Source organism: Cibotium barometz, chromosome 1 (assembly GCF_041138505.1).
Source record: "Cibotium barometz isolate CiBa-2024 chromosome 1, ASM4113850v1, whole genome shotgun sequence".
NCBI classification, from domain to species: Eukaryota; Viridiplantae; Streptophyta; class Polypodiopsida; order Cyatheales; family Cibotiaceae; genus Cibotium; species Cibotium barometz.
This window is the reverse complement of record NC_141046.1, coordinates 54,759,649-54,778,563: the sequence shown is the minus strand read 5'-3', so window position 1 is coordinate 54,778,563 and position 18,915 is coordinate 54,759,649. Positions and strand designations below refer to the sequence as shown.

General features: G+C 45.1%; 1 protein-coding gene across 7 annotated transcripts in view; it reads right to left on the bottom strand.

The window, feature by feature from the left end:
* LOC147642180 (phosphoglycerate mutase-like protein 4) overlaps positions 1 to 18,915 on the bottom strand; it is a 51,080-nt gene that overhangs the window by 15,065 nt on the left and 17,100 nt on the right. Inside the window, exon 6 of one of the 7 annotated variants that reach the window (XM_086775823.1) lies at positions 18,519 to 18,888. The exons of 5 other annotated variants lie outside the window; for them this stretch is intronic. In XM_086775823.1, coding sequence (XP_086631949.1) covers positions 18,857 to 18,888 — 32 coding nt within the window. In that variant the 3' untranslated portion in view covers positions 18,519 to 18,856. Of the gene's footprint in view, positions 1 to 18,518; positions 18,889 to 18,915 lie in introns of those variants that run through there. One more of the 7 variants, XM_086775742.1, reaches the window with a different exon arrangement.

Here is an 18,915-nt window from a genome sequence, read left to right as displayed (position 1 = left end):
GCATACATAAGCACACCAATGCCACCCCATGCACGAAGGAATATAGCATGTCTTCGGACAAGATCACAGAAGCTTGAGATGAAAGAGGAGCAGGGCAGAAGGTGCCAAGGCAGGAAAGAATCTACAAATTTTGTGACATGAAGGCCATGGAGACAGAAGAACATATGGTCACGGTTTTGTCCACGATATACACATATTCGAGGCAGTTTCAGCAAACTCCTTTAAGGCCACACACAGCTGCCACAAGTATTACTTACAGCCACACCCAATGTTTTCGAGGCATTCATCACTCAACTCGTCAAACATAGAGAGGAGCTTGAGTCACATTATGCCACACACTAGCTTGCTAGTTTTACCCTTCATAGTAACAGAAGGAGATTTTTTTTGTCTTGTACTAGTTTGTTGGTCCCATGGGTCATATTTGGCCCCCAATGGACGATAATACACTCTTCTTCTTCTTCTTCTTCTTCTCATGATGATGTGTTGTTCCCATTCTAAGTCCAAATGTCCCCGTTCCGAAATCGGGCCTCGTTCCCGCTCCCGTTCCACGTTCCATGTGACTATGCTCGTTACATACCAGGTAAAGCGTAGTAAACGTATCCCAAGCTTGCTTGGCATTTTTACATAAGCAAATATAAAGAATAATGCTACTCTTCACGAAAAGTGCCACCAATGCATGTGCATATGCATCCTTACCACTAATGAAAAGGAGATTTTACACATTAGGAGATCCTACAATGTCTCAAAGATGTACGAAGGGACTTTTTATATAGAGGCTTCAGCACACATGATAGGAGCACTTCTTACTTAAAGAGTGACTGCCCCGGGACCTCTGCCTGCTAATAAGTGGACACCAGGTTTTGGGCTTGGGATGTCTAATGGCCATCTTTGCCTGCTAATAAGCAGACACCAGGTTTTGGGCCTAGGATGTCTAATGGCCATCATCCAAATCACATCATCTATCCCTACCCTTATAGGTGTTCTAGGAGCTACTATGTTGCATATGATATGTTGCCCGAACATGAAGTCTTGCCTATTCCACTACCTCTTATGCGTTCATTTGTGGGCATCTGAGCCCTTTTGGGAAAGTCAAGAGTAAGTCTTTTGAGTGGTCTTAGGTTATCTTTTTGGAAGGCCACATAATCATACATCTTTTGTTATAATAGAATATACTGAAAATACAGCTATCTCTCTCTCTTCTCTCTCTGTCTTTGTTGGTGACTTGCATCAAGGTTCCTATTCAGTTACTTAGGGCTGAAAGAAGACACACAGAGCGTCCACACATGTGACATTGGTATCAAAGCAACAAGCACGACAAAGATGAGTGTTGAAGGTGTCCCAGGAACGTTGCACAAGTCCAAGGAGAGTAACAGTAACACAGCCAAGTGTCAGCAAAACCCAAGGAAATGGCAGCCCTAAGGGTCAGATTCCATTTGGGGCATACCAAGGAAGGCACTCAAGAAAACACTTGAGCAAGGATGCCATGATCAACCTTGGGAAGGAGACCATTGTAGTTGTTCAGGAACAAGGCATGAAGGCAAGGGGACAAAGTGGAACAGATGCACAGATCTCAACACCAGATGTGGAGTGGAATCAAAGACATGGCAAGGTTTTCAGTGAAAAGGTTGCTGGGAAGGAAGGATGACAAGTTTGGGAGTCCAAGAAGAGACAAGGGGATGCAAGAAGAGACAAGGGGATGATGATAGTCATCCAAGGTCAAAGGTTCATCAAGTTTAGTAGGAGGGAATGTCATGTGCACACATGGACATGGCCATAGTCCCTCATTTGGGTAGCAGATAAACAATAGTTAGGATGCCAATCCTACACAGGATACTATGCAGAGCCAAGCAAATATGCCTAGTGGTATGGAAACTGGAGTTGGGTCTAGCTCTGCTCGTCCAGATCAAAGGACATCTTTGTTGGTCACCCTTGGTGGTGGCCATGGCCTAAAGAGGGCAAGCATAAGACCAAGGATTCAAGAGTAGGTTGTAAAAGAGGCACTAGAGAGTTGACCAAGCTCTTTATACAATGTGCATTGTCCTTTCATATTGTGTGTACCCTTCATTGGAAGAAGGCAATAAGGGCATTTAACCACATTGGATATAAGTGGGAGGGCCCCTCTTATGAATCCTTACACAAAACCCAATTGAGAGAAGACAACGAGCATGAAGAGCTAGAGATGGAGCCATTGAAGGGGCATTGGGTTAAATATGGCAGCACTATCTTCTGTGATGGCTGGTCAGACATTAGAAAGAGAAATGTGTCCAACATTTTGGTGTCCTCTTGCAAGGGCACTATTTTTTTTGCATGCTATTGATGCCTCTATATAGCAAGGACAGTGGTCACACGTGCATTTATTTGGAGGCATCTCCATGAGGCAACGCTAGAGATTGGCCCACAGAATGTTGTGCAGATCATCACCACAATGGGTCAAACTGTGTCCCCATGGGCACGATGCTAGAGGATGAGTTCCCACATATTATGTGGACCCCTTGTGCTAACCACAGCTTGGATAAGATGTGGCTAAAATCAGACGGATTGCTGAAATCCTTAACACATCTCAGAGCAAGGTCTAATTTGTGACAAAGAGGCCCAAGGTCCTGGCCAACAATGATCTTGAGTTGCTAAAGTCTTCAAAGACCAAATTTGCTTTACATGTTTATTGTGGTTGAGAGGCTTGTGAGAGTCCATCAAGGACTACTCCGTACTGTTGTCTCATGGGAGTGGGTGTTGTGGGAGGATCGTGTGCACCCTAGATCGATACATTTTGTGCACACAATCATGCAAGACACTTGGTGTTTAGAGGCTGAAGCACTTGTGAAGGCAATTCAGCCCATTTACAATGTTCGTCGCATTACAAACATGGAGGGCAGCACACTTTGTCACATGCACTCTGCACTCAGTGCATGGTGACAAGATGGCTCATCATCAGCAGTGCAACATCTGTACATTATTAGAACCCAGTAGGATGATATTTGTCATATGCCGTGATCCCATTGTATATCCTCAGTCCAGGATAAGTCAGGCACGAGCTACATAGGCCATTCCTTAGCCGTAGCGAGTCACTCAGTCAATCAAGTCCCTTAACCCACTTGGAGAGAATCATTCATGCATGTAGAGTCAGTAGAAGCCTTAGGGTTTGCATCAGAAAGCACTCTGCATTTTGCATAACATGCATTCATATGCCTGTGCATCACTTAGAATATCATGGAAGTCTTAGGAAATTAACTAGGATTTATCTGGTATTTTTCCAATATTTTATAGTATTTTATTAGCATTTAATGACATTTTCATCACATAAAGTTCAATAACTTTATGTCCAGTCAGCCAACTTTGACCAACTCTCAAGCACTATAAATAGGCAAGCCTTTGTGCTTAGTAGGGCATTCAGATTCAGGCATCTTCTTCCTCAGCCCTAGGAGCATACCTGCCTGCAGCCAGCAGTTCCCCCCCGCCCCCCCCCCCCCCCCCCCCCCCCCCCCCCCCCCCTCTTCACAGCAGGCCTGCATTTTGCCCCTTCAGCACCCCTGGGCATCAGTGTTAAGCCCACAGCAGTCTACAGTAGATAAACACAGCTGTGCATGCGGTCCTGGGCCAGTTTCCAGCAAGATCTCCTGCGTTTTCTGCATATACAGAAGCCGGCCTGTGCACAGTACCCTTCAGTCCTGCGTTTTCAGTTCTACCTCAGTTCTCAGCATTCCATTCATCATCATTTGCCCCAGTCATCTGGTGAAGGTAACACAGCATTCATAAGCATTTTCAGCATTCATTCATAGCTTAGAATAGTCCACTACAGTCCCTTCTCAGCCTCAGGTGTGCAGCCCTTCCTCAAACCCTTGGGAAGAGTGCATAGGCTGGAGATCAGTTCATTGTGGTGTTTCTACAGCCGTGTTCTGGTCAGCCAGGCTTCCGCTCCTCCGAAATCTTGTGTTTGGCTTATCTACAGTCCACAGTCATTCTCTCTAAAGTAATAAAGCAAATACTATTCCGGTAACGGGATAGGGGGCCCTTCAGTGGGTAATTTGGGACCCAATCTGGTGTACATATATATATATCTCTCTCTACGTCTCTTTAAAGTTTGAAGTCATTAAAGTGGATTGCTCAACTCACGAAACTCAAGATACAGAAGGTGGTGTGAGACTTGTGTGATAGGATCCTTGATTACGAACACTTCCGCTGCATGTTACATTGGTATCATATTCAGTTTGTCCACACACACTGCATCCTAGCGTGAGGGCATCCTTGGATGGTTAGATTTCGTTCCAGCACGACCACCAACTTCAATATCATGTCTACAGAGGAGAGTACCCATCAGCCGGAAGATGTCTCCCCCGAAGGACACCTTGCTCTTCCGCCTACCCCACAGACACCATAGCTCTACTCAGAGCTCAGAACGAGCTTCTCATGGAGCGCCTCCAACTCTTGGAGGCAACCGCAGCACGCCCCCCTCCTCCTCCTCCACCTCCAGCAGCCCCCGACTACATCTCCCTCTTCTTTCAGATGGAACAACAAAGAAGAGAGGATGAGGCTTGAAGGAGAGAAGAAAAAGATCGAGAAAGAGTAGAAAGACGGGCCTATGAGGAAGCCCAATGCAGGATCGACGAAGACCGGCGTCAGGCTAAAATCACCGCTTGGGAGCACCAACGTGAGCTTGATCGAGAATGTATGTTACTCGAGCACCAACGGGAAAAGGAGGCCATACACCTGAGGTATCAGCATCTCTCCTCAGTTTCCCCAGCCATAGGTGCCACTAGCCAGCAGGCCGCAACATCAACCACCATCATTCGAACTCAGCCAAACTTCAGTAAGTATGATGGTAAGCATGATCATTCAGCAGTTAATCAACTTATTCATCAGTTTAATGCTCATTTTCCACTAGCTAGGATCACAGACCCTCAAGATAGAGTCCACGTAGCGGCTCCCCACCTTACAGGTGAGGCAGTCACGTGGTGGCAGCATTGGTCTAGTATTCATACAGACCAGACCACAGGTGTCACAACCTTTGACTGGGACATCTTTGTCCATGACCTGAAAACCAGATTTCTCCCACCCCAGTATATGACCAGCTTGGCAAATGAGTTCTATGGACTCAAACAGAACGGGTCACCCGTGCTTCAGTTTTCAGGCAAGGTTATTACTTTAGCACAGTAGTTAAGGTTATCTAAGCAAGCCAAGATGGATCAATTCGTTTGTGGATTAGATCCTAACATTTGGTTCACAGTTCGTAACTTTGAACCCAACACATATGACAGCTGCATAGCCAAGGAAAGGTAATACATCTTCTAAAGATGCTAAGGACGGCAGTAGTAGCTCCAGTTCAGGGGGTAAGAAAGATAAGGAATCCAAACCTAAGAAAACCCCTGAGGAAAAGGCTAGAGCAGGCATCACTGGAGGTTGATAAAGTATGCAAGATAAAATTTGAACTTTGAAAATTACCAAATTTAGCCATAAGTTGGGATAAAACCCAGTTATTACAGAGTTCGGAGAAGCTCTAGGTAGCAAGACCATGATGGTGTACTAGTGCTAACAGAGTGATTTAGTTCCGGAGTGATCTAAATCTAGAGGTTAGCAGTAAGACTAGTTTGGTTGGACAGTTTCATGCATGCGGGACGCCCTATAGCATTTTGCAAGCGTAGTCTTGCCTATGTTCAACATAAGTGTGCGATTGTGAGCACATTTAAGTTGCTACCATATGAATTTGGGAAATATATTACTTTCCTACATAAGCAATTGTAATATTGCATGACAGGCTATTTTGCTTACAAGTTCATGTGCGTGTAAATCCTATAAGTCGTATGATCCCTGGGGAATGAGTGGAGCATTTCTAGGATTTAATAAGGTTTTACATGGCAATAGTGAGTAGTATCTCACTCCAGACGAGCCTGGTTGTTGTCAGTATCGGATCCGACATATGTAGTGTACATAAACTCGGACTGAGTTAGGATAGGAGGCTAAGCCGGAGAGCTTAGTGGTAAATCCTACTGTATCTGGTGAGTTTTGACTTAACCCGAGTGTTAAGAAGTAAACTCAAAGTCTGGGGCTGAACTGAAGCGTTCGGAGGCAGACATATCTTTTGTTAAATCGGAGAATTTAGCAACAGATGAGCTTGGGGTGAACCATGGTACTCAGGAAAAAAGCCCTTCACACTAAAATAGTGCACGATAATTTTAGGGTGATAAAAATCCATCGCAGGAATGTTTTACAACTTTCCATAGATGATAGATGAAGACCATGTACTATACGGAGTTAAAGTACATAGGTGGTGACTTCGGCGCCACATTTTTTGTAGGAAGTCACCAGTGGTGTGGTTAGGTCAGCCGAGACTCCACAAGACCTATGCACTAGTTTTTAAGTTGACCTCTATGATAAGGACGTCCAAAAATTCGTGTTGTAATACCAGAGATTGTACTGCAATGTGCAATGGAGGGGTCAATTTGTGTAGTCACTTCTTAGCAGCAAGTGACTTAAGCATCTTGTTATAGATGGTTGTATATGGTACTCCCACTCGGGGGAGGTACGCCATTGGGTACGGAGTTACTCACAGACTAGTATGGAGCTACTAGTGTGATGATAGTGGGTACGTAGTTACTCACTACTAATACATAGCAGCTAATAAAATTAAGATCCTCGAGTGAAAGATACTCTAGATCAACATTTTAAATTACCGAACCACAATCCATGAGTATCGAGATACTCATAAATATGTTGACGTTGCTCAAATCGAGGGACCGATTTGTTCGATGGTATGGAATAAGCAAGGAGAGTGGAGTAACTTAAAAGTTACACATCACTAGTCCTAGTGAGTTGTCAAGGTCATCCGTAGTTTGATGATCCCCTCTACCTATCAGACAACATTCAATTTTGCAAGCCTTGGCATTTAATCCGTAGTGATTATGAGTTTGGTGTGAGATATGGTTATGAAGTTCTTACAAGAGTACTCGTTTATTTGCTTGTCATCGGTTATAGCTTGATAAATTGCCACTTGTGATGGGTAGGTAGCTTTGCCGCTATAATGAGGAGGCAGCAAATAATGTTCTCATAGTTATACTTCATACCAACACCAAACAGGGATAGGATGAAATTCCTAAGTTCATCATCACGAAGTACTGTGATGTTTGCATTTATATTGAATGTATGATGTAATGAGACATTGGGCTTGTGTAATTACCATCAATTATCTAGCAACCTATGGCTTTGCAGCAAGCTCAGTCATTATCTGTGGATTGATAATGTGGTTATTAGTAGTTTGGAATTTTTCTTGATAGATGGTACAACCCACCCAAATGATTCATAAGTGTGTAACCGCTTATGAAGGATAATAATATACAACAATGAAGCACTTTGTTACAAGTGTGAAACCACTGATCTGTTGCAAAGCAGTTTATTAATAGTACCACCATATGTGCGTAGACACTATACCACATCTTCGTTGCAAGATGTTTAAAAGTTTCTTGGAAGGACTCAAGAATATAACATATGATATTAAACACGGTCTAGATTTGTTCTTGGACCTATGACACTAGCGCGTAGTCCGCTTGAGAGTAGAGTTTTTGAGGACAAAAACCTTTCTTGAGGGAAAGGAGGGTTATCCTCAAATATCACATAAACTCGAATAGTTGTGTGAGTCCAGACAATACTTGAAGGGATGTGTCTGGTAATAGCAACAAAGAGTTGTAAGTGATTGGATGTAACTCCAGACACCTGTAGTGGTGCAAGAATCTTTATCAAACATCTCCACATACTATATGATCTGCCCGGGCCCCGCAGATATAGTATGGCATAAGAGATAGGAAGTTTGATTGTTATATTTGAAGGGAAATTTTCAAAACTTACATTTACTCTGAGTTAGAGTGGAGTTTAACCATCCGTAGATTGATGGTAGTTAGAAACTCAACAAGATTCTAGAGCATATGCTTGTGCAAAGATGTTACTCTAAGAGAGAAAGTATCTCTCAGCTTTGGAACTAATCCTTGTGATGCATGATTAGATTGGCTCTAGTTTATTTCTCCTATGGCCGTAGAGCTTTCCAACGAGAAGTTTTAACAAGTTGGTGATGCAACATGGTAGCGTAGTCTACAAATATCTAGTAGCAGAGTCTAAGAACTTGCGCTACTAGAGTGCTCTCCAGTACATTAGCTTTCATGCTAATGACATGATGCAAAATCAAGGCATGAAATTTGCCTTGGGGTTTTGGTTGAAATACCAAATCACGGCTTGGGTGAGTACTACTAGACATTTGCTTACCAATGACTTCCCCAGTTTGTTTTCGAGGACGAAAACTCTTTAGAAGGGGGGGGGGGGGGGGGTGTAATGTCACGTAGCCTGTAATGGCACGTCGGATTGCCCGTAGCGGCGGTTGAGCTCGACCGGACACGTGGGAGAAATATGCTAATTACTCCATTGACGACGGGTACTTACTTTACAAGGGTAGAGTATGTGTACCAACTATTGGTGACTTTCGGGCCCAAATTCTTAAAGAAAGTCATGATAGTCCAAGTGCGGGTCATCCTGGGATTCAGAAGACCTATGCACTAGTAAAAAGACAGTTTTATTGACCTAGTTTGTTTAAGGATGTCCAGACTTATGTGCTGAAATGCAGTAAGTGCCAGGTCAATAAACATGAATGTCTTAAGGTTGGAGGACTACTCCATCCGCCGCTGGAGATTCCTCAAGGGAAATGGGAAATCATTTCCATGGATTTCATTACCGGTTTACCCAAGACGAGTCGAGGGAATGACTCGGTGTGGGTGGTAGTGGACAGGTTAACTAAAATGGCAAAGTTTATTGCCACGAAGAAAACTGGAAAAACGCCAGAGTTGGCAAAACTCTTTATTGAACATCTCTACAAGCTATATGGCCTGCCCGCAGATATAGTGTCGGATAGAGATAGAAAGTTCAACAGTCATTTTTAGAGAGAAATCTTCAAAAAGTTGGATACTACTCTGAGTATGAGTACGGCAGATCATCTGGATTCTGATTGTCAAACTGAAAGAGTTAACCAAATTCTAGAGGATATGTTGCGTTCTTATGTAAGTAAGAAACAATCAAATTGGGAAGAATATTTGCCCATATTGGAGTTTGCTTATAACAGCTCCAAGCATTCAAACTAAATTTACACCATTCATGTTAATGTATGGATTCCAGCCGAGATCTCCGATGGCTGTAGGTTTACAAAAGGAGAAGATTCAATCTGTCAAGGATTTCCTTGAAGATATGAATGATATGCTCAGAGCCGCACGAGAGAGCATTCGTAGCGCTCAGGATCGCGCTAAAACTTATGCGGATAAAGGACGAAGAAAGGTGACCTTTGCAGAAGGTGACTTTGTATTCCTCAAGGTTCCTTCGCAGTTAGAAACCATGAAAACGGGAAAGTGTGATAAACTTTCTCCGAGATATTGTAGTCCTTTTAAAATCCTTAAGAAGATTGGGGACGTAGCATATAAACTTGAGTTACCGGAGAGTTCTCAAGTCCATCCTGTCTTCCATGTCAGTAAACTAAAGAAATCAGTTCACGGGTTAGAGAACGCAGTTTCTCCAGAGATTTTGGTGGACTTGATAGAGCCACCAAAGATACCACATGAACCTGAAAAGATTCTACAGTATCGTGACAGACAAACCCGACAAAGAGTGTACCAGGAGGTACTTGTTAAATGGACAGATAGGGATGAGGAGGTGGCAACCTGGGAACGCCGTAGTGCAATTTCCAAAAGGTTTCCCCAGTTTGTTTTCGAGGACGAAAACTCTTCTTAAGGGGGGGGTAATGTCACGTAGGCTGTAATGCCTGTGAGACCGACGGCAGACCGGATGGCCATGTCCGGGGTTCAGTGGGAGAGGATGCCCATGCAGAATCATGGGCGGCCAGGCTAGTGTGGACGGCAGGCCACACACTATATAGCCTGGGGATGAGGGGCAATCCTCATTCTTCCTCTATGGCTGGGTGGTGAGCGAGAGGCCGTCCCCTCCTGTGGTAACACCCGTAGCGGCGTTACGGATGGCCATGTCCGGGGTTCAGTGGGAGAGGACGCCCATGCGGAGTCATGGGCGGCCAGGCTAGTGTGGACGGCTCAATTAGGCTTACCTTGATTTCTCGTGATAAGCACTTCGTCTAATTTGGGCACAACTGACGCCACTGCCAATCCTCTTAGCCCAAGTAAAACACACCGCAGTTTTAGATTTACACTATAGCCAAACTACGTGACTTTGATGGTTAATACTAAGTCTATGCTTAGCTTAAATTTAGTCTCTCTGAACCAAATGTGTGATCACCACATGTGCTACTTTCGAGGCGCTACGGCCATAGAAGTGTTCACTAGGCACAACGACCATAGAACGGCTCTCTCTCGAAGGACTCGGCCCTACGGCTGTGGGATTTGTCTCTCTCTTAGCACGCGGCGCTACGGCCGTGTGCGGTGGGTCTCTTTCGCGGAAAACGGGCACTACGGCCACACGGCGCGACGGCCGTGTTGGGTTTGTTTCGTGGGGTGTATTGTTGGTTTTTTTTTTTTAAATAACGGGCTGGGCCGGCCCTCGCCGCTTCGGGCGTGGCCGCCCGCCCCCGTAGGGAGTGTCCACAACATGGCCGCCTGGGCTGGCCGTCCGCTGGCATGGCCGCCCGCTGGGCTGGCCGGCTGGCCGCCGCCTGGGCTGGCCATTTGGACTGGTCGCCTGGGCTAGCCGCCGTGGGGCTGGTCTTCGCCCTATGCCTTTACGACCCACAAACCCAGGCATAACACCATCACCCAGTGCAGTGTTGCCACAACCGAGCAAGTCACCCCCACACAGTAGAGAGAAAGCTTAAACGCAGGTCGTTGGCTGGTCTTCGCCCCCCCCCCCCCCAACACACACACAGTATAGAGATAGGCGATTTCTCTCCTACCAAACGAATTCGATTTGCAGACAATTTCAACGCAGAGAGAAAAAAAAAACAAAACGAGATGCTTACCTGCAATTCGTATAGTTGTGTGAGACGGGGAGAGAGAGAGAGAGAGTTCTTCCCTTCAATTCTTCTTGGCCGCCTCCCTCCACACACTCCATTGGAGATAAGGATGAGAAGATGAATGGTTGAAAACCATCGAGTGGGCTCCGGTCCCCCGGTCACGCGCGGACCCTGACGACCCCATCGAACCACACTCTGATACCAGTGTTAGATATCCGTAACGCCGCTACGGGCGTTACCACAGGAGGGGACGGCCTCTGGCTCACCACCCAGCCATAGAGGAAGAATGAGGATTGCCCCTCATCCCCCAGGCTATATAGTGTGTGGCCTACCGTCCACACTAGCCTGGCCGCCCATGACTCCGCATGGGCGTCCTCTCCCACTGAACCCCGGACATGGCCATCCGGTCTGCCGTCGGTCTCACAGGCATTACAGCCTACGTGACACCATCTCTCCCCACTTGGCTACCAAAATGAGCTCCACATTAGTCCCATATCATCTGGATGTGTATGGGTTTACACCTGGTCTCCACACCCACATTTCTCAGAAGGCACAGCAGTTTGCCTTTGAAGTTCAAAAGGCCTCATTCCAACGAGATTTCATCGTCTCGCCTTTGTTGGGTTGTGACATGATCTTAGGAATTCAGTGGTTCCATCAGTGTATGAGCCTATTCCCAATTGGGGGCAAGACAGAAGGTTTTCCTGAGCCTGTCATGATTTGTGGGGATAGAAGCATTCTTGGTATTCCATTGATTTCGCATCTCTAGGCCCGACGAGGAGCTATCTGCAAGGGAGAAGAAGGAGCATTGCTTTATGTTCGTGCTCAGACACCCTCTACCCCTTCGGTAACGACTATCTCATCTTCATCTCTGACCCCTCAGTTAGCAGACCTCTTGTCCAAACATCAGGACATTATGCTCAGGGACGATCTCCCGCCCAGTCTCCCACCCTCTGGCCGTAAGGACCATCACATTGATTTGATCCCTGGATCGGATCCTCCTAGTAGGTTTCGCTATCGTCTTTCCAAGACTTTAGAGGGCGAGTTAGAAAAACAGTTACCTGAGCTCCTCCGAGCCGGATTCATTCGGCCTTCTTCCTCACCATTTGTTGCACCTATCCTATTTGTCCAAAAGAAGGACAAGTCTTACACGCCTTTGTGTAGACTACAGAGCATTAAACAAACTCACCATCAAGAATAAGTTTTCTATGCCAAAGATAGAGTACATTTTGGAGTGTTTAGACGGTGCCAAATATTTCACTTAGATCGACCTCAAGAGTGGTTACCATCAGGTCCGCATTTTCGAAGTTCACATTCCCAAAACAACTTTCCGGACATAGCGTGGTCACTACGAGTTCATAGTCATGCCCTTTGGGCTTACGAATGCACCAGTAACCTTCAATAAAATGATGTCCAGGATTTTCGCAATCCTCATTTGGGAGTGTGTTTTCATATTCCTTGTTTGATGACATACTAGTCTTCTAAGCCACTGCGGAGCAGCATGAGAAAGATGTGGAGAAAGTCTTGCAACTCTTGCGAGATAATGGGCTCTACATAAATGCCAAAAAGTCTGTCTTTGGTGTTAGAGAGATTCAATACTTGGGCTACATCATCGGTTCCAATGGGATTCGCTTCGACCCCTCAAAGATTTAGGAGATTTTAGATTGGGACATTCCTAAGGCCGCCCAAGAGATCCGCTCATTCGTAGGTCTTTGCCAAGCCTATAGTACCCATGTCCACCAGTTTTCCAACCTTGTAGCACCTCTCACCGACTTGCTCAAGGGGGTGAAGACTCGCAAGCAAAAAGTCTCAGTTACAGGCAAGGCACTTGATGCAGTCCGTGCACTCCAGAAAGCCGCCTCAGAAGCGCCTGTCTTGAAGTTAGCATCTTGAGATGAACCTTTTGAGGTCATTATCGATGCCAGTAACATAGCCATAGGTATAGTCCTTCAGCAGGACAATCGTCCTGTGGCCTACTACAGTCGAAAGTTGGATGTCGCTGAAAAGAATTATTCGGTTTATGACAAAGAGCTTTTGGGTGTGATCACAACGCTCAAGCATTGGAAGCATTTCCTTTACGGGCAAGTCTTCACAGTCAACAAAGACCACCAAGCACTTAAGTGGCTTCAGACCATGCCAAGTGCCCAGTGGAGTGATCGGCAAGCCAGGTGGAGTCAGATCTTCCAACAATTTGTGTAACGCGCGGAAGCTCTGGGTAGTCTTCTTTCAGCCCTAAACACTCTTGAAGACCTCCTGATGCAAAAACGCACCATGATGCAAAAACGCAGGTAGAGAGAGAGTAGAGAGAGAGAGTAAGAAGTGCTGGAAATTCAGTATATACTATGTACAAAAAAGGTACAAATCTGTACAGCCATGGGCTGCCTTCATAAAAAGGTAATAAACCCTAAAATCTGTCCCCTATGGGACCTCTAAGTGACCCACACCCCTAGTGGGTGGAATGATTAAACCATAGAGCAAGAGGGGCTATTTATAGCCCCTTGGACTACATGGGAAACTGGCCGACTGCTGGTCGGCCAGTTCATACTTCATAAATGCTTTTATAAGCCAGCCGACTAGATATCCTCCTGCGCATGCTGCTGCCCCCCTATCTGCTGGTTCAGCCGACCCTGTTATGGACAGCCGACACCTCCTTTGGTCCTGCAGCCGACTCAATTCTGCATCCAGCCTACTGCACTTATCTGGATCCCACTTGTCCTGCTCCACGTCCACTTCAGATGAGGCACCTGAAGCTCTGATCATTCTGGTTCATGGTCTTTATCTGCTTGCCCCTTCTGGATTTAGCCCTAGAAAGGTCCATGGCATTGCTGATGCACATGACAATTTGGGGGAATGATAGAGTACATCCCTGGTAAGCATAACCCAGTCGTCGCTGATGCTCTTAGTCGAAAGGCCAACATCCAGACCATTCAGGAGTCTACCATTCTCGAAATCACTAGAAAAGACTTGGATAGCATGAAAGATCTGTATGTCGATTTCACTAAGTTTGGTACTCAGTACAGTTTGACCCTCAATTCTAAGCCTAGCCACTACTCAGTACAAAACGGTTGGTTATTCTACAAGAACCGTCTCTGTGTCATTCGAGCAAAGCGAGCAGCTCTTCTCCATGATGCCCATGACTCCTTGGTTGGAGGCCATAGAGGTATCAACAGTACCCTTGAGAAATTGGAACGGTCCTTTTATTGGCCAAAGATGAGGCGTGATGTTTATGCACATGTACAAGCCTGTAAGATTTGTCAAAAAGTTAAGGTTCCACATACGAAGAAGGTTGGGTTACTTCAACCTTTGCCTATACCCGACGGACCTTTTATCGACATTTCTATGGAGTTCGTAGAGCCTCTACCCGCATCCACAGGATCTCGCAACACTCAGTGTTTTACCATTGTGGATCGCTTCTATAAGTTTTGCATTCTCATCCCATGTAAGCATACAGCCACAGCTGAGCATGTAGCCCGCCTTTTTCTCAAGCATTGGTACCCCATTTTTGGATTGCCTAGAACCATTACATCAAACAGGGATTCCAAGTTCACCTCACATTTTTGGAGGGCATTATTTTAAAACTTTGAAACCAAATTATAGTTGTTTAGTGCATTCCATCCACAAATAGACGACAAGACAGAAATCTATAACCAATTGGCCTTTGATGTTCTCAAGTCATATTGTCATGACCAGCAATCTAAATGGGAACATTATCTTCCATTGGTCCAAGCTATCTTGAACGACACTCATTCCTCCAGTGTTGGACGGACTCCGTTTGAAGCAGCCTTTGGTCATCGTTTCTCTTCTCTTTTGACGAGAATGGTGTCACCATCTCTTGAGGCTAACAAAACGTCGGAAGCATTTTCCGAAATCATTGAGTCCGTTAAAAACCGCTTGATCAAAGCTCAAGAAGCTTACAACAGACAGGCAAATAAGTCTCAACGAGATGTCAACTTCAAGGAAGGAGATTGGGTCTATTTGCACATAATGAAACAGAGACTGAAACAAGTGGACAAACGTAGTCCCAAGCTTTCTTTCCATAGTTTTGGACCTTTTCCATTGTGAAGAAGTTAAGTGATGTCTCTGTGAAGTTAAAGTTGCCTGAAAGTTGGACAATGCATGATTTTTTCCATGTCTCTTAGCTAAAACCGTATGTTAGACCAGAAGTGTTTGATGTTATAGAGGAACAACAACCAGACGTGGTAGACGAAGCAGAAGTCATTGACCCTGAGCAGATCCTTCTTCATCGTTGGAAGCATGGTTCTGGACGACGACTTCATCAGTTTTATACGAAGTTTCGAGATCGAGGTACCCATGACGCAGTGTGGCTGGATGAAGAATTCTTTCAAGAGTACCCACAGTTGTTGGCGGACTACTTGGAAGCCATGAACTTGCCGCCAAGCTAACCAGGAGGGAATGTCAAATGCACTTTGCACTCAGTGCATGGTGACAAGATTGCTCATCATCAGCAGTGCAACATCTGTACATTATTAGAACCCAGTAGGATGTTATTTGTCGTATGTCGTGACCCCATTGTATATCCTCAGTCCAGGATAAGTCAGGCACAAGCTACGTAGGTCATTTCTACGCCGTAGCGGGCCAATCAGTCAGTCAAGTCCCTTAACCCACTTGGAGAGAATCATTCATGCATGTAGAGTCAGTAGAAGCCTTAGGGTTTGCATCAAAAAGCACTCTGCATTTTGCATAACATACATTCATATGCCTGTGCATCACTTAGAACATCACAGAAGCCTTAGGAAATTAACTAGGATTTATTTGGTATTTTTTCAATATTTTATAGTATTTTATTAGCATTTAATGCCATTTTTATCACATAAAGTTTAATAACTTTATGTCCAATCAGCCAACTTTGACCAACTCTCAACCACTATAAATAGGCAAGCCTTTGTGCTTAGTAGGGCATTCAGATTCAAGCGCCTTCTTCCTCAGCCCTAGGAGCATACCCAGCTCCATCCGCCAACCACCCCCCCCCCCCTTTTCACAGCAGGCCTGCGTTTTGCCCCTTCAGTACCCCTGGGCATCAGCGTTAAGCCTGCAGCAGTCTACCGTAGATAAACGCAGCAGTGCATGTAGTCCTAGGCCGGTTTCCAACAAGATCTCTTGCGTTTTCTGCATATACAGAACCCGGCCTGTGCACAGTACCCTTCAGTCTTGCGTTTTCAGTTCTACCTCAGTTCTCAGCATTCCATTCATCATCAACATCTGCCCCAACCATCTGGTGAAGGTAACACAGCATTCATAAGCATTTTCAGCATTCATTCATAGCTTAGAACAATCCACTACAGTCCCTTCTCAGCCTCAGGTGTGCAACCCTTCCTCATACCCTTGGGAAGAGTGCATAGGCTCGAGATCAGTTCATTGTGGTGTTTCTACAGCCGTGTTCCGGTCAGCCAGGCTTCCGATCCTTCGAGATCTTGCGTTTGGCTTATCTACAGTCCACAGTCATTCTCTCTAAAGTAATAAAGCAAATACTATTTCGGTAACGGGATAGGGGGCCCTTCAGCGAGTAATTTGCGACCCAATCTAGTGTACATCTCTCTCTCTCTCTCTCTCTCTCTCTCTCTCTCTCTCTCTCTCTCTCTATACATCTCTTTAAAGTTTGAAGTCATTAAAGTGTATTGCTAAACTCACAAAACTCAGGATACAGAAGGCGGTGTGTTACTTGTGTGACAGGATCCTTGATTACAAACACTTCCGCTGCATGTTACACACTTGGACTCTTATATGAGTTTATGGACAGAATTGGCCAGGCACTCAATCGATGCACCGTCCTATCACCTGCGAAGTAAGCATGTCAACAATTAATAATGTTGATTGCTTAGTTCTCATTTGTCGTATGGCTGTTTTTGTATGCTAAAGGCTAATGTGGCATGTTTCTTCTATCATTGTTTAGGGTCCAAGATATTAGAGAGATATGAACGCAGATGGGATTAGTTTCATAAACAATCCTACACCCTCTATGGCGGAGCGAGGAGCAATTCAGTAACGAAAAGCTTGAAGAGGGTTGGCAAGACTATATTCATAGGTGGACAAGAGGTGACATTGACCTCTTAAAAAAGCTCAAGGATGAGCTCTTGATATTCCACACAGGAGCACTGCCTTTGGGAGAGCCACGGCTCTTTTGAGAGAGACTCAGCTTCGGCCAGTCTCTTGGTGGGAGAAATGTGGGATTGGTATCCCTCTTCTCGTGAGTGTCCCTCCTCGTACTTACAACGTTTTATGTTCTCTTATTGACAAAAATGCCTTGCACTTTGGGTCCTCTCACAAGATTGCAGCTCAGGCCCATGTGAGAGGAACTGGAGCACACGGGCTCTCTTCCATACGAAGAAGAGGAACAAGTTGTCCACTCCTCAGTTAGAATTGTTAGTTTATTGCGATTGTAACCCCTGTCTAATTGAGTAGAGAGGCAATCCCATAGAGCCACGGCAAGTGAATGTCAACAAGATCGACATCGAGAAGGTGAAGGACATTCCAAAGATTCCTTCTGACAAGCGAGATATCTATGCCATGCTTTGCAAGGAGATGATGGCACCAACTCGCATCACATGAGCACATGTATTTACAAATGGTGCATCTAAGAGTGCGGCAATGGCAGATGCAAAGATTGATCATTAGCGATGTTGAGACATTGTCTCCTTCTGACACTGAGTCAGATACATGAGATCGAGGAGGTGGAGGATCTTCAGGAATCAGAATGATGCTGAGGCCTGACACTTGGGGGTTGTTGCTTGACCCTTGACTCTTAAAATTGTGTTTTTTTTCTTCAGTTTGGTGATTGGCCCATGGGCCACCATTTATGACATTTGTATTCATGATCTGGATATCTAATTCTCGCTCTTTGAGAGCTCTTTTGATTCATGATTTGCCGTAGTTCTAAGGGAATGTGGATTATGGCTCATGAATCTGTCTTCTGAGTTCTAAGGTTTGTCTTGGGCCATGGCAAAGGGCAGGCACCTGCCAACAACCAACTCCCAATTGTTGCCAGTAGTATGCAACAATCCAAACTTGCTATTTCACTATGTTTTAGAGTATTTAGTGATGCATGTTGTGTAAGTTTAGACATTGTACAAGATATACCCACTATTTTAGGGCATAATCTAGCATTTTTTGGTCTTGTACACCCCCCCCCCCCCCAATACTATGATCCAATCGGATAGGAATACAAGGTGTCACACTTCAGGTCGACAGCATATCTGAATTTATGTGGCCGACCAGCAGTCGGCCACATAGGAGGTGCCACACTTCAGGTCAACAGCATATCTGAATTTTTGTGGCCCACCAGCAGGTGGCCAGATGGAAGGGCTTCCAAGAGCCTTTAAAAGTCAAGGCGTTTTTCATTTGTGAGCATCTGACCCCTTTTGGGCAGATCCAGAGTTAGTCGTTTGGGTGGTCTTTTTCGAAGGCCGAAGGCCACAGAATCTGTACAGTCTCATACATCTTTTTGTATAGTAGAACGTGATGAAAATACAGCTCTCTCTCGCTCCCCCCTCTGTCTTTGTTGGTGACTTGCATCAAGGTTCCTATTCAGTTACTTAGAGCTGAAAGAAGATACACACAGCTTCCCTGCATGTGACACAAATCACGTTCCATACGCGTACGACACTTTTACAATACACATCATTTAGAAAAATGTGCTTTTCTATTTTTTGGATTATTTTCTTTTTCATTTTTGGGATTATTATTCTCTTAAGGCTCAAACCCATAGCATGCGCTTTTTGGAAACTAATCACATCTATGCACAATTTGCCTTTTTGTGTGTATCCCAAAATGTTGATTTTGGCCCATCCTTGATCTTTTCATTTCCCTTCGGCATGAGGCTCAAATGTGAGCAGGATGCTGCTACGCCAACTTGTTGAAACAACAGTGATCCTCTTCTGACATAGCTTGTTCCGACACCAATTAAAGTTACAAAATATGGTGAACTCTTGAACAAAATTCTGTTCCACCAGCCAGAGAAACTCTAC